Genomic DNA, 15,283 nt, shown 5'->3' on the forward strand with positions numbered 1-15,283 from the left:
GAGGCACATAAATGGAGAACAATTTTGTTAATAGATTGAGGTGTACGAAGTCTTTTTGGTATTTGATAAGGTAAATTTCAAACAATTTTGTTAATAAATTGAGGGAGGAACATTCATCAATTAAGTGATCAAGAACAATATTTTTTCTTTCTCTTTTTGCGGTGGAAGATATATGGTGAAAGAGGCAGGAAAAAAAATAGAAGGTACACTACGGATATTATACATTCTTTTTGCACCAAACAACAAAAATTGAGAGATTAATGAGCCGAACAATGCTGGCAATTACAAAAAGCTACACATCCTAAAAGCCTACATTTTACAAGTAATTACAAAATACTTTTAATAGAGCCTGTCATAGTGAGCAAAAAATTCAGTTGAGGTTAATTCTAGAAGGAAGACACAATCCACCAGGAGCATTCTCTTCCACAAAATTGGATTCACAGTTGACCAGTTTCATCACATACTGAGATGGTGATGCACTGTGTTTTTTCTGTTTGGCTTCAGCAAAAGCTCTTCCAAGAACACGTTCAATCCAATCCTCCACTGCATTTTTCTTCTCTGATAACCATGCAGCTGCAAGAATCTGTACCATTACATCATATTCAATTTCCAGCTGAAAATCTGAACTAAATGCTCTCTGGAATTGTGTGCTAATGCTTTTCAACAATTCATCAGCAAGTGCATCAAAATTGAATGGCTTAAATAACACTTTTTCTTCAATTTGATTACAGATATCAGTGGAACATGCTCCTGAGTTTTCCATCTCGTTGTCATTGTCATTGATGCATTCTTCGGCCTCGTTTAGAGGCATGTTTAGATCCAGATAGGATCTTGATTTCTCCCTGACCTGTTTCTGCATCTTGCATGTGTTTCCCACCTCTTTGGAGTCATTAGTATCAGCTTGCTTCCTTTTGCTAAGAAATGGTGGTTTGGAGGACCCTTTTCCACGAATAACCTGAACATTTGTGATACCCCTTTTTATGGCATCCTCAGATGCAGTATGTCCAAGTATTAGCTGCATTTGAAATTTCTTGGCTTCAAGGATTCTTTCCTCAGAGAACATTTTCGATCCCTCGGATATAGAAGAGCTATTACTATTACCTTTACTGACAGTTGAGGCTACTATAAAGATTCTGTTGTTGATGCTGATTTCCCTTCCATGAGAATCTGGAAATTTACCTGTTTTTAACGCCTGTGACAAACTAGTCTGCACAAGGTAATCAGCTTTATCGACATGATCAAGAAAAACAACCGAAAGTGGCCTTTTACTCAACTCCCCAGCAATATAATCCACAACAGTCTTCCTTCTCAGCGCATCATGACAATGTGATATTTCGCAATCAAAAACAGAGTTCAATGAGAAAGACCTGTCCTGCAAGCTTAGATCTACGGATATTAGATTTTCTCTGTTTCCAAATATAATCTCTGCAAGAGCTGCAGCAATTTTCTTTTTGCTGATCCTATCTGGTCCAAGGAAAGCAAACCATATGCCAGCTCTGGAGCCTTTACGTTTTCCTGCACCAGAATTACAAAGGAACAGACTTCGATTTATTGCATAGATGGCATCATCTTGCCAGCCAACCTTTTCAGCAAGAAGTTGATTTAGAGATTTGAGATCTACCGAATCAAAATTTCCTTCTGAATTTGGAAAAGAGCAAGCAGATCTAGGTGTTTGGTGTGAAGCATTCTCATTTGGGGCATCAAAAAAATCAATTGACAGAGATTCCGACAAGTTTGGAAGATGCTTTTTGTGATCCTGTAGTTTTGGGGTATCTGGCTCTTGAGCTGCTGATGTATATATTGTGCCCAATCCTAAATCTGTGGTCACAGGTGTAAGGGATGAAGATGAACTGTGATCAAGAAGACTTGTATTGGCCATAGAGGAAGGGGCAATCCATGGCATCCGCACATCAGTCAACTGAATCCCTGAAAATTTCAGTACATGATCAGTTCCGGTACTGATACTGGCTGTATCAGAAGATTCCGGAACAGATGGCAACTGTTTCAATGGATAAATACTAGGCGGCTCTCTAGGTAGGTAGGAAGTTTGATTAGAATATTGGACTTCTATGTGTGATGGATCTTTACTGCCGCTTTCCGTAAACCCAGAGCCAAACCGTAAACCCTCAAGTGATGGAGCTTGAGGTCTTGTTTGAGAATTATCAACTGATCTAGTGTGATGAAGATTACGGCAAATGTCGTTCCATTTCTTTTGACAACCCAGGATCCTCTCGTTCAAACTTGTGCTTTCTTCATTAACCTGCACTGGATGATGGAGTTCATTCTTAAATATATACATCTATAACTTCGAACCAATGAAATATTGAGAGAGCAAAACATGATGTTGACAAAGACTGAGTACAAGAATTTTGATAAGAGTACACACTATAAACACAAAGGACAAGAAAATGATAACACGGGAAAATTTTGTGTGCATTATTGCACCAGAATAATACGATATTTAAGGATCATAACCAACCTTTGCCAAATCCAATCCTCTATGAAAGTTCAAATCAGCATTTTGTAACCAAGGAAAGCTTAAGCAAACAGATGGCAGAGTAGCAGAGCCTACCTTCAAATCAGCAACTTCTTCTTCATATTTTTCATTGCATTCGTCACAACGCGCAAAAGATGCACTTGAACAGCTTACAGGAGTTTTGATTTCAGGTGGTGTAGAAAAGAACCCACCAAATGGAATGAAGGACCCCATCAAGCTGTAAGTTTATCATGAGCAGGTAACTGTGAGATCCAATAGGCACAAAACAGTCAGAAGCTAAAGTGCACATGATGTGTGAGAGAGACTTGAAAGCACCATCATCTACATAAATGAAGTATATTGTTACCCCCAAAAGTGGCAGTCAGAAAAATTATGCTTGAATTTCTTCCTAACTATCCTTAAACATATTGGTTCTCTGTACTCACAATATATAACAAGAATGGGCATCAACAAAGTGGGAAAATCACACCAATACATCCGAAGAGAATCATAGCATTTGTCACAATCGTGCCAGTGAAGGCTCATCCGTGGTGTGTTGGCCAACTCAAGTAGATAGAACTACTTCATCTTCCTAACTACATATCCAGGTTAACAATACACCTCTTTACACTTTTAAGCACTCCTTGATACAGATCTTAGTATCTTTCAGTATCCAGCAAGAAGCACATTACCGCAAATCGCATGTTAATCATATCTATTGTCTGTATATAGTTTTTGAACCATGATCATTATTATATAATCTTATAAACCAATAAAGACAAGTAAGCATACTACAGAGGTTTGGGTTTTCACAAATCATTAAATCACCAATACAAGCGTGCCTCAACCCTCAGTTCCAAGTTCCCATGCCACAAACCGAAAAACTCAAAAACACCTTGAAAACCATACGAGCCTCGAACACAATATAATATAATAGTATTAATACAAATATAGTAATAATAATATAATAATACAATAGTATGGATTAATGTATATATACATCAACGTGCAAGAACCCTGTACAGTACATGTCGGATTATTTCAACCAAACACAGAACAAGTACAAACTTCAACCATGTCTTGTTGTAACTCCAAGATACAAATCGCCATTTTAACCAATAAAAAGGTAAAAAGACCAAAAAGAAGAAAAAGGATAAACTATAAAGAAACGAAAGAGACGCACCTGGATTTAGGGTAGAGTCCTTCCATTGAAGGTGTAGCAGACGTGACGGTCATAGGATACAGATCCCAATCTTTTTCCACATTTGGGAACAAACCCAATAACTTTGAATACGCATCACACTTCTCCGCCACCCCAACCAACCAAACCTTCCCTCCACCCCCACCACCGTCCAACAACAACCTCGTTATCCTCGAAAGAACAAACCCAACAGCACCACTATCCACTCCATCTTTAACAAAAGCCGCAACATCCCCAAAGCTCACAACAACACCACCACCATTGGAGCATTGATCGGCTTCTCGACCCAACTCCTCAAACCTCAACCCCATCTTCTCCTCACTCATGGCGCCAGAAATCAAGAATTCTTGAATCTCGTTCTCCACCGAGATGACATTAACCGCAGCCATTTCTGGTGGGAACATTGCAACACCACGACCCTTCTCGATCATCTCAACGAAGCTTCTGAGCGCGGTTTTCGCGTAAACACCCATAAGCAAAGGGTTTCTCTTGTTCTTCCGCGTTAGAATATCCGCAACCCTTCTGCAGTTCTCGTCCAGGAATGGGAACCCGGAAGAGAAACCGGGTCCGGGTCGACCCGAGTCAAGACTGCAGAGGAAGAGAGGGGGCGGGTAGCGCGTTCTTGAGAAGATTCTGGAAGAAGGCGGAGGGTTAGGAGGCTGAAGAAGTGCGAGTTTTATGTCGGGGCTCCGAAAACCCGCTTCGCCGAAGACGCGACTCACGATTGGATCATCTAAGATTGAAAGAACGAAGTGTTTGAGCTCAACTTTCAGAAACGATGCGGTTCCTTGATTGAACTGAGGGTTTTGGTGATTGTGGATTTGCATCAAGTGGAAGGTATCCGGGTGGCGCCGTTGGTTCGCCTGGGAGCGTTTTATGGCCGCCATGAGGGAATTCGACACCGGAGGTCCGTCGTCGTCGGCGGTGGAGGAGGTCGATGAGGGTTTAGAGGAGGGGAGGCGGTCGAGGGACACGCCGACGGAGAGTTCTAGGGCGCGCAGCTGGAGGCGCGGGGAGACGGTTACGGCTGCGGCTACGGCGGTGACGACGGTGCGAGATCGGGTGATTGCGTCGCGGAGGGAGGAGGAAGGGAGGGCCAAGAGAGCGGAGACTGCGTGGAGGGAGGTCGTCTGGGCGTGGCTCCGGCGACGCGCCACCGCGACAGCGTCGTCGAGAGCACGTGCCGCCTCGTCTGTCAAGCATTGCCTCGCTGCGCTTACCGGCGTCGGCATCGCCGGCGAGCATGTATCGGTACTAAGAGAGCTCTATATGTATAAATAAAAATAATAATATATATGCAAACTCTATAATTATCTATAAGAGTCTATAATAATAGTAATAATAATGATGATGATGATGGTGATTAATTTAATTTAATTATTATGTATGTGATATATCATATATGATGATGGATGAGTATGAGGACGCTGACAAATGAAGGGGAAAATGTGGCGTTTGTGTGTGTGTGAAGAAGGAAAAGGGGTTTGAGGTTTGGGTTTTTGTTGTTGAGAGAGTATGAATAATTTATTGGAGTTTGTATGTTAATTAAATGAGAGAAAGAAGAAGAAAGAATAGGCAGATAGAGAGAGAGAGTGGTGACCCTGTTTTGGATGATTCTTTGATGCTGGTGCCTGGTGGTAGTCTACCAGTCTCGCAGATGATGATGTCTTTTTAATTTTTACTGATTATTATTATTATTATTATGTATTTATATGATAAAAAGTACTTTTTAAATACTATGTGGATCTTAATATCGTACTTTTTCCTTTTAAAAGGAGAAGGTTAATAAATTCAAAAATATAAATTTCATTATATTTAAATTAAATGATAACATGATGAGAAAAAAGGGTTTCAATTCATATGCGAGACAGCGAGAGCAAAGATATTTTCACTTCTAAATTTTAATAGATTATAAATATAGAGTTCTGAATTGACAACGTAATCCAATTGACCATTTTTATATCTTTTAAAATGAGAATTTAATTTTGATGTATTTGTAATATAAAATATTTTATATAATTATTTAATTATTTTTATATTTTTATAATTATTTATATAATTACTGTAAAATATAATTATTTTTATTAACATAATATTATATAATTAGATATATATATATATATAATTATTTTATATTTTAATTTTTTTTAAAATAAATTATTAAATTTAACAACTTTTTCTTTTTTTTTGTGTAGTAACACTTTTATTTTTATTGAATTTAAGATATGGGAAATCTTTTCTAAAATTATACTCTGAATTAAATCTTAATTTGTCTTTATATATAGCATGAGTATATTTTATACAATATAAATGTTTAATCATATATATAACACTTTCTTTTTATTGAAGTGATGATATGGGGAAAATGTTTCTAAGAATATAATATGTGAAAAAAAAAATCTTAATTTGTAAATTGTCATCAAATAATAATTTTTTTGCATCCGTAAAAGATTGTGAAGTATATTATCACAAACATGATTGGATCTTATATTATGATCAGTAATTTATAAGTGAAAATATTTTATTCTTTAAAATATTAAAATATCAATACATTAAAATAAGAGTAAAGTATCGTTTTTGTCCCCAACGTTTGGGGTAAATTCTATTTGTGTCCCTAACGTTTAAATCGTCTTATATTTGTATCCCTAACATTTGTAAAAGTGATTCAATGTTATCCTGCCGTCAATTACACATTATGAACGCTTTAGTTTGAGTTTTAAAAACCTCTTCTTGAAATTAGAATATAAATGTTTTGGATAGAATCGATGATCTACTTTAAAAAATAGCTCATCAAATGTTGAAACTAATTCCTGCAACATTTACATAATTTACTTTTCTAAGGACATAATTGAATCTAAACACAAATAGTGGATATAATATTAAAATCGATCACATTCAAGTGAGACCTAATTGAGAATGAATACATTCAAGTGAGAATAATTGAAAAATATAATCTAATTTGTTAGTATAATTGATAATAGAATAACATTGAATCACTTTTATAAACGTTAAGGATACAAATAGGACGATTTAAACGTTAGGAACACAAATAGGACTTACCCCAAACTTTGGGGACAAAAACGATACTTTACTCTTAAAATAATTTTTATTATAAATGCGATATAATAATAGATAAATAAGTTAATTAGTAAAATACTAATATATGATCATTTTGTACGAAATTATACATATGCAACTGATATTTATAAGTTAACTGATGGTCTCTCACATTCTTTATAGGCAAATAATGCTGTTCACCTGTTTGTATAATTAGATTTTTGACCTATATGTAATTAAATTCATGTATATGGTATAAGTTGACAAGGAGCCCATTATCATCATTACATTAAATATATAAATAATAAACAATAATATTTTTTCTTATTTAGAATTGTTTTAGTTTTTAAGGGTATCCACTACTAAATTCAAGAACTAATTTCTTTATAATGGAATATTCACTCTAACGGCAAACAATTTTTCAATTCCTAAGGTAAAATTTGAACTTTTTACTTATAAATATCTTAAACATTATAAAATATTTTATTATGATAATATATTAAAAGAAGTAAAATGATATTTGTATAATTTTTATACATCTTAAAATATGCACTTATTATATAAAAATAATATTTTGTTTTTTTATTATAATTATTTTTATATTAAAAATAAAAAAATACTCAGAAACTAATAATATTCAAATAACACACCTGAAAGAAAATAGATTTTTATTTATTTATTCTATAGATAGTAGGACCCGTTTTTCTTTACTCATTGATTGTAAATAAAACACATGGTAGGCATAGATTCTCTATTGCTCTATCTAGGCAGAGAGACGAGAAGCCAAGAACTCTGAGTTTTCCTCCTTAATAGTATCAAAAACAACTTTAACAAATTATATAACATTTTTTTTATTGAAATTCGTAATTATATTGTATAGTTGTGTGTTTCAATAATTCAATCCTTTTTTTGTTTAGAATTAATTTTAAAAATTATTATTGAGTGCTTGTCCTTCAGAGGTTCATGGTGAAGATTAGTGAGAGAGTGAGATAGAGATGCCGTGCCCACTTAAGCAAATGGGCCAGTGCGAGTCACTGTCAAGCTTTTGAGTCTACAGGGACATTTTGTCCTTTTTAATTGTTCTTTTTTCACATCCTCCTTTTATTTGGTGACTTTAATACTACATAACTACATATCTTACAATTTAATTACTTCACACCTAAATGGATAACTATATTTAATTATTTATAGAACCTTTTGAAATAATAAATATTAAATAACAGAGTTGAATATTTTTATTGATTTTATGAAACACAATTAAAGTATTATATAATTTCTTTTTTCTATAATGTTATTATAAATAAATTAAATCTAATATATTTATTAGAAAATATTACATGAAAATCGATTTTTGTCCTTAACAAAAAATTCTGAATGGAACAAACAAGAATACAAGATATGTTTATGAAACGGAAAATTGAAATTGCTGATATATATAAACTTGAGATGATGTAGAAAGGCGCTATTAAAAAGCAGAAGGAAAAGGATATATAGGATAAGTACCCTAACTAATGAGTTCGATATATTTATAATAAAAGAGAATTTTATTTTATTTTATTATTTTATTTAAGATACAATTGTTAGTTATGAATCTCACCAAATTGTACATTTATTCGTCTAAATGTAACATATATTTTTTCCTAAGTTTTTGTACGCGTTCATAAAATTTAAAAGGCAAAAGAATAAAATAACAGAATAAATCCAGAAAACTGATTAACTTAGGTAATGAAGGAATTAATTGTGCTTTTAAGAATCACACGAAAAGCACCAGCTATATATATATGCTAAAAGCATACTGTTGACTTTACATGATTGGCCTAATATAAAGTCATGTAAATTTTTACTCTCTTTTTTTAATTTTTTAGTTAAAACCGGGATTAATCGAGATTCGAGATATCCATATGATAATTCGAATATCACCTTAAAATAAAAGCGACACTACTGTACAAAGATAAACATTACAATTATTTTCTCACCTTTTCTGAAAATTAAAAATTCTTCATTATATTTTTTCTGAGTTGGAAAAAGAAGTAAATAGTGACAGAAAGATTGCTTGGTAAGTGAGTGCGTTGGAAGCATTCCAGCCACAATTACAAAGAAGGGAGAAAATAAGTGAGAATTGATTATTAATTATTAAAAGGAAGATATGTAATACAAGATTTGGTTTGATGCTGAAAGATATAGTCATACTCATAGAGAAGGGGAAATTGATTTTTATAGCTGTCCACGTCAACTCAGGGTGTGAAAGGGTATCGTTATCATATTTCTTAGTGGAATAAGGATTTTTTGACTAGACAAAAAAGGTGGCCGAATTTCAACGATTAAATATTTTATTAACATTATAATAACTAGTGAATTAATTGACACATTGTGTATATTTTTCCAAAAGAATATAGCAATATTAAAAATGCTTTTGTATTTATTTATATTTATAATAATGTATATAAATAGATGAAAGTGGATTATCTTTTTCTTTGATGCTTTTTGAAGTTGCATACTACACTGTTTGTCGGAAATCCACTTAGATGATGATGGCCCTTTTGAAATGGGGGTTTTCCAATTGGTATTGAAAATGTTGGGCACAGCACAATGGCTCCATTGTGAGGACTCAGGAGACACCAAAACAAACATAACAGAAAAGTAATTTTTAATTTTCATATTGCGTTCAAGTTGGTGAAACACACATATATGGGCAAAAATAGGGTTTTACAGGAGTACAGGAGCGTTGTGGGAATGAATTCTTTTCATTTTTTTTAACATTTGAGAGAATAAAATGTGATTTCTTACTTTTAATTCTATAAGTGGAACCAAAATTAAATAGAAGAGAGAACAATAAAAGGTGAGATCCTACACTTGATACCATCCAGTTTTTTTACTGGAGATGATCCACTCTCGGAGCATTGTCGACGAAAAAAGTTGTCGAATTAGACTAATTAGTATCATTTCTATTTATATAGTGTATCTGTATCTTAATATTATACATTCTAAAATATTTTTATTTTGTTGAAATTGTTTTAAATTTTGCTAGCTTTTTTTCGTCTTTTTTCATCTCACTCCTTATGTCTCTCTTTTTATTGTTGTGTTGTGTTGTGGATGGTATTAGTAATATTGATAGTGGTGGTGTGACGTTATTGTTATAGTGTTAAAGGTGGTTTAACACTGTGTTTAAATCCAAAGAAGTTAAAAGGAAAAAAAATGTAAAGAAGAAAAATAAATGAAAAACTTAATTTTCTTTGATTGGATAAAAAAGATATTAGACGGAACAAAATAAAATTGACGTGGAACCCATTTCCAACTTTTCACTCCATACATGTGAAGAAAACTAAGAAAAATTTGCAAATAAGGGTAAGATTATAAATTTACTCTTTATATTATTCAACCGAAATTTTTATTGTTATTCTTCTGCAATCATATCTTATTCCACTATATCCATGTTGGTACTTGATTTCGAAGTAAATTCCTACAAATATATATACAAATATAACATGTTCAAATAAACTTTGTACATATATTCAAATATATTAATGTAACAGAAATAGAAACGACACTTGTCAATAAAGTCTTTTCTCTAATTTCTTAATGTATAAATAAATTTTTTATAATTTTTTAGAGAAATAAAAATTTATGACAAATAATTTATATATATAACAGAATAAGCATAAAACCATGAACTAAAAGTAAAATCAAATTAAAAATTGTATATGTACTTAGGCTAGGTCAAATTTGTTAGGAAATTATTTAATTTTCTAATTTATTTGTAGACAATACATATATTAATTATAATCATAAATTACGCTATTTCAAATTAAATGACTTATATAATGGTGATCTCATCTATTATTATAAATGCTAAATTGAATAAGTCATAATTACTTTTGATTTGAAATTAAATGAGAATAAAACCAGATATTATCTTTTGTTCTTTAGATAATTATCTTTTGGATTTTAGATATATTATCTTTTGGACTTTAGATACTATTTTATTTGGGTTTTAGGATTTAATGGGTGTCATACTCAAATATAAATAGTACTTTCAGGGTTTCGGTCCCAACATACCAAAGCCACTTCGACAACTCTTTTCCATCAGAGAAGTTGCAATTTAGCCGCTTAGGAATACAGAAGGCTTTGGTTGAGGAAGATCGAAAGAACACAAGATTCAAACTCTTCCGATCATGATTCATGTTTATGAATTCAGGTACACTTCCGCATTCAAGTATTTTATTTCTTAATGATTTAACATGGATAATCTTTGGGCTAAGAAATTCTGAGAAGATTCTAACAGAATTAAAATTAAATTAAATAATTAATGATCTAATTAAAATCAAATTAAATAATAACTTATCTAATTTGCATATGTACTTAAACAAATTTCAGTTTTCAAGGCAGATAAACATACTCTTACCTGAATCACTCTGGGAAGAAGCCTTAAAGACTGTAGTGTGCATCCTTAATAGGGTGCCAAGCAAAGCAGTTAACAAAACCCATATGAAATTTAGACTGGAAAAAAGTCCAATATAAAGCATTTGCATATTTAGGGATGTCCAGCTGAGGCGCGACCTTATAGGCCACATGAAAGAAAATTGGACTCAAGGACAATTAGTTGCTACTTTGTTGGTTACGCTGAGCATTCACGAGGGTACAAGTTTTACAATCCTGCATCAAGGTCTATTTTTGAAACAGGACATGCGAGATTTCTTGAGGATGTTGAGTTTGGGGAGGAAGAAAATATTATGAATGTTGCTTTTGATGAGGATTCTGTAACTGACAATGCTCAGGTCGTTGTGCCTATTATTGTTCAAGATACAGTTATAGTATAAGGGCACAATGAGAATCCTATTATAGATCCAGTTACAGTACAAGAGAATAATGAGAATATTGTTGTTGCTCAAGATACTGCTACAGTATAGAAAAATAATGAGAATCCTCCTCAACCCCAACCCATACAGCAAGTTCAAAAACCTCAAGAAGTGTCATTAAGGAGATCCAAAAAAGAAAGGAGTAAATCCATCTATGGTCTCAAACAAGCTTCCCGTCAATGGTATCACAAGTTCATCAAGTCATTACCTCATGGTTTTGAGGTAAATATTATAGATAAATGTGTATACCGCAAGTTCAATGGGAGTAAATACATATTTTTCGTCTTATATGTTGATAACATTCTACTTGCCAATAACGATATAGGCTTGTCGCATGAAACTAAAAAATTTCTATCGAACAAATTCGAAATGAAAGATCTTGGTGATGCCCCTTTTGTATTAGGAATCGAGATACTAAGATGTCGCTCTCAAGGTATTCTTGGATTATCACAAAAGAACTATATAAAAAAAAGATTTTAAGTAGATATGTCATGAAAAGTTGTAGACCAATGGACACACCCGTAGCTAAAGGAGACAAGTTTAGTCTCAAGCAATGCCCAAAAATGATCTTGAGAAGATAGCAATGCATGATAAACCTTATGCATCAGCACTAGGGAATTTAATATATGCTCAAGTCTGCACACATTCTGATGTATCATTTATAGTAGGAGTCTTGGGTAGATACTTGAGCAATCCGGGCATAGATCATTGGATAGCTGTTAAACGTGTAATGCATTATCTAAAGAGAACAAAGGATTACATGCTTACTTATCGGAGATAAGAAAATTTGGAGAGCATTGGGTACTCTGATTCCGATTTCATGGCATATGGTTGCGAAACTGTCACTGAATTTTGTATAGTAGTTGACATTGAAAGGTCATTAAAGATATTTTGTGACAATAAGTCAGCAGTACTATACTCCAACAACAAGAGCTTGACAAAATCGAAGCATACAGACATCAAGTTCTTAGTTGTCAAGGAGAAATTTAAAGAAAAACAGATTTCCATAGGACATATAGGAACAGAGTATATGCTAGCAGACTCATTAACCAAGGAATTGATCCCCTAAAGTCTTTAATGAGCACACTGCTCAGATGGGTGTCAATATTTGTGATGCCTTGGTTTAGTGGGAGTTTATTTTATGCTATATGTTCTATGACAGATAATTGGATTATTTTTCTGCATAATTAAGTTGATGGTTTATTTCATGTTATGTGAAATGTTTATTTTGCAACATTTGTTTTGTGTTTGATCTCAATAAAGTTTTAAAGTTGGACCAGCTGGAAATAGACATGCATGAGATCACTTGGCATGTAATTTCCATATTACTCATCCAAATTTGATCTATGTCGTTAAGTATATTAGGATGGTGATTGTCGTGGTTTAGTCACGGCATTAATGTGATAAAAAGCTGCAGTGATTCCATATCTAATATATGAGACGGACCATATTGTTGAAGTAATAAGGGAAATAACATTCAGATGCGTGCATAAAGTTATAAGATGTGATTATGTCAAGAAAGAATATATGTATAGCCCAAGTGGAAGATTGTTAGGAAATTATTTAATTTCCTAATTTGTTTGTGGGCAATACATATATTAATTATAATCACAAATTACGCTATTTCAAATTAAATGACTTATATAATGGTGATCTCATTTATTGTTATAAATGCTAAATTGAATAAGTCATAATTACTTTTAATTTGGAATTAAATGAGAATAAAACCAGATATTATCTTTTGTTCTTTAGATAACTATCTTTTGAATTTTAGATATATTATCTTTTGGACTTTAAATACTATTTTATTTGAGCTTTAGGGTTTAATGGGTGTCATGCTTAAATATAAATAGTGTCTTCAGGGTTTCAGTCTCCAACATACCAAAGCCGCCTCGGTAACTATTTCCCATCAGAGAAGTTACAATTCACCCGCCTAGGAATACAGAAGGCTTTGGTTGAGGAAGATCGAAAGAACCACAAGATGCAAACTCTTTCGATCATGATTCATGTTTATGAATTCAGGTATGCTTCCGCATTCAAGTATTTTATCTCTTAATGATTTAACATGGATAATCTTTGGATTAAGGAATTCTGAAAAAATTCTAACAGAATTAAAATTAAATTAAATAATCACTTATCTAATTAAAATCAAATTAAATAATAACTTATCTAATCTACATATGTACTTAAACAAATTTTAGTTTTCAAGACAGATAAACATACTTTCAAGCAAAGCGAGCACAGAAAGCAGGCGCTGAACGGAGGAACGAAGCACAGGGTAGGGTGCAGCAGAGCTGGCAACACGACACGAGCAAACTGAACGGAGGAACGAAGCACGCGAGCAAGCTGGCGACGCGGGTAGGGTGCAACAAAGCTCGCGACGAGAGTGAGGGGAGAGTTCAACAGCACCGGCGGTGCAAGTTGAGGCAGACGCAGGTAAGGTGAATAGTGCCGGCGACGGGAATGGGGGTAGGCGCGGCAGAGTACAGCAACGCTAGGGTGCAGAGAGATTGAGATTTGAGAGAAGATGATTAGAATTCATTGTGTTCTTCGGGGGCTGGGGGCTGTGAAATGTGATTCGCAATATGAAAGTACTGAGGCCAAGTAGTGTTATTAACTTTGTATTTATATCTCATTAAATGAGAAATGAGTTTTATATCATTTAAAAATGTTAATATTATAAATTGATAAACTTGGTTCTGTGGCCAAGGATGTTTTACATAGGTTGAAGGTGCAAGTAAGTTGGGTAGGGTTGAGACTCAACCCGCATTCTATCCGCTCCACAGGCAAACTCGCTCTGCGTCCAACAAGTAGACCCAGGTATTTTTTTACAATCTGTATAAAACTGTATATCATACACACAAAGCTACACTATATAAGTCCATTTACGTGAAATTAACCACTTTCACTTCTATGTATAAAATTTTGAGCTACATATTATTATATTGAGTAAATTGTTAAAAAAATCACTTATCTCCAAATTGATTTTTGAATTTTTTTTAATCAAATCCGTTCTTAAAAAATTTATATTAATTAGTTACGTTAGTATTTCCGTCACTTTTTTTATTGCCGATGATAAAGAAAACTTACTCGATCCGTTAAATTACATGTCAGGACATAAAACGACGTCGTTTTTAAAATAGAGATGAATTAAATTAAATTAAATTAAATTATAAATTAAAAAAAAACTTTAAAAAATGCAAAAGTTGAATTATCAATTGGCACTTGAGAAACGGATAGCTCCTTAGCAAGTTGGGGATCAGAGGTGTTCTTGCAGGAAGAATTCACCTTCTTATTCCTATTGAAAAACATCATTGAATATTGACCTCCATTTTTACCACTTTCTTGTGAATAAATTAAAATTTTATCATTAACTCAACTCTATTTTTCTTTTGTCTCTTCTCTGTTCGGATTTTTATTCAAGTAGTAGAGAATTTTTTTTTTAATTTGTTATTGTTGGATGAAGTTGGTACAGTGAGAATTGAATAGAAAAATAAAATATGGTGTTGAGAGAGAGAGAGAGAGAGATTTTACTTCTCTCTTTCTTCATTTGAGTGAAAGGATAGTAAAGTAGATGTGAAATGTGAAGGATTAAAAGTTTGTCAAATCAGATTACAAGATTAGAACTATAAAAAATTAATCTGGTTTCAATGTCAACCAATCTGTGAGATGAGATTAAGAGGGAAACCGTGT

General features: G+C 33.2%; 1 protein-coding gene across 2 annotated transcripts; it reads right to left on the reverse strand.

Annotated features, from left to right (window-relative positions):
* Positions 1-227: 227 nt before the first annotated feature.
* Positions 228-5,336, reverse strand: LOC107608926 (protein SMAX1-LIKE 6). Of its 2 annotated transcripts, none has more exons than XM_088493001.1 (3): positions 3,660-5,336; positions 2,573-2,714; positions 228-2,260 (listed from the first exon to the last, which is right to left on the reverse strand). In XM_088493001.1, exons 1-3 carry the CDS (start codon positions 4,907-4,909, stop codon positions 371-373), a joined length of 3,282 nt encoding a protein of 1,093 aa, XP_088349127.1. In that variant the 5' UTR covers positions 4,910-5,336; the 3' UTR covers positions 228-370. The 2 variants fall into 2 exon arrangements, with proteins under 2 accessions (XP_088349127.1, XP_020963177.2); XM_021107518.2 differs by having other exon boundaries at positions 2,480-2,714; positions 3,660-5,244.
* Between the last annotated feature and the right edge of the window lie 9,947 nt (positions 5,337-15,283).

This window comes from Arachis ipaensis, chromosome B7, assembly GCF_059453495.1.
Source record: "Arachis ipaensis isolate K30076 ecotype BB chromosome B7, ASM5945349v1, whole genome shotgun sequence".
NCBI classification, from domain to species: Eukaryota; Viridiplantae; Streptophyta; class Magnoliopsida; order Fabales; family Fabaceae; genus Arachis; species Arachis ipaensis.

Coding starts and splice junctions, on each gene's coding strand:
- LOC107608926 (XM_021107518.2), bottom strand. CDS start 4,909: ATGCCGACGCCGGTAAGCGCAGCGAGGCAATGCTTGACAGACGAGGCG. Junction 2,715..3,659: donor GGACTCTACCCTAAATCCAG/GTGCGTCTCTTT, acceptor ATAAACTTACAG/CTTGATGGGGTCCTTCATTC. Junction 2,261..2,479: donor GAGGATTGGATTTGGCAAAG/GTTGGTTATGAT, acceptor CATCCAGTGCAG/GTTAATGAAGAAAGCACAAG.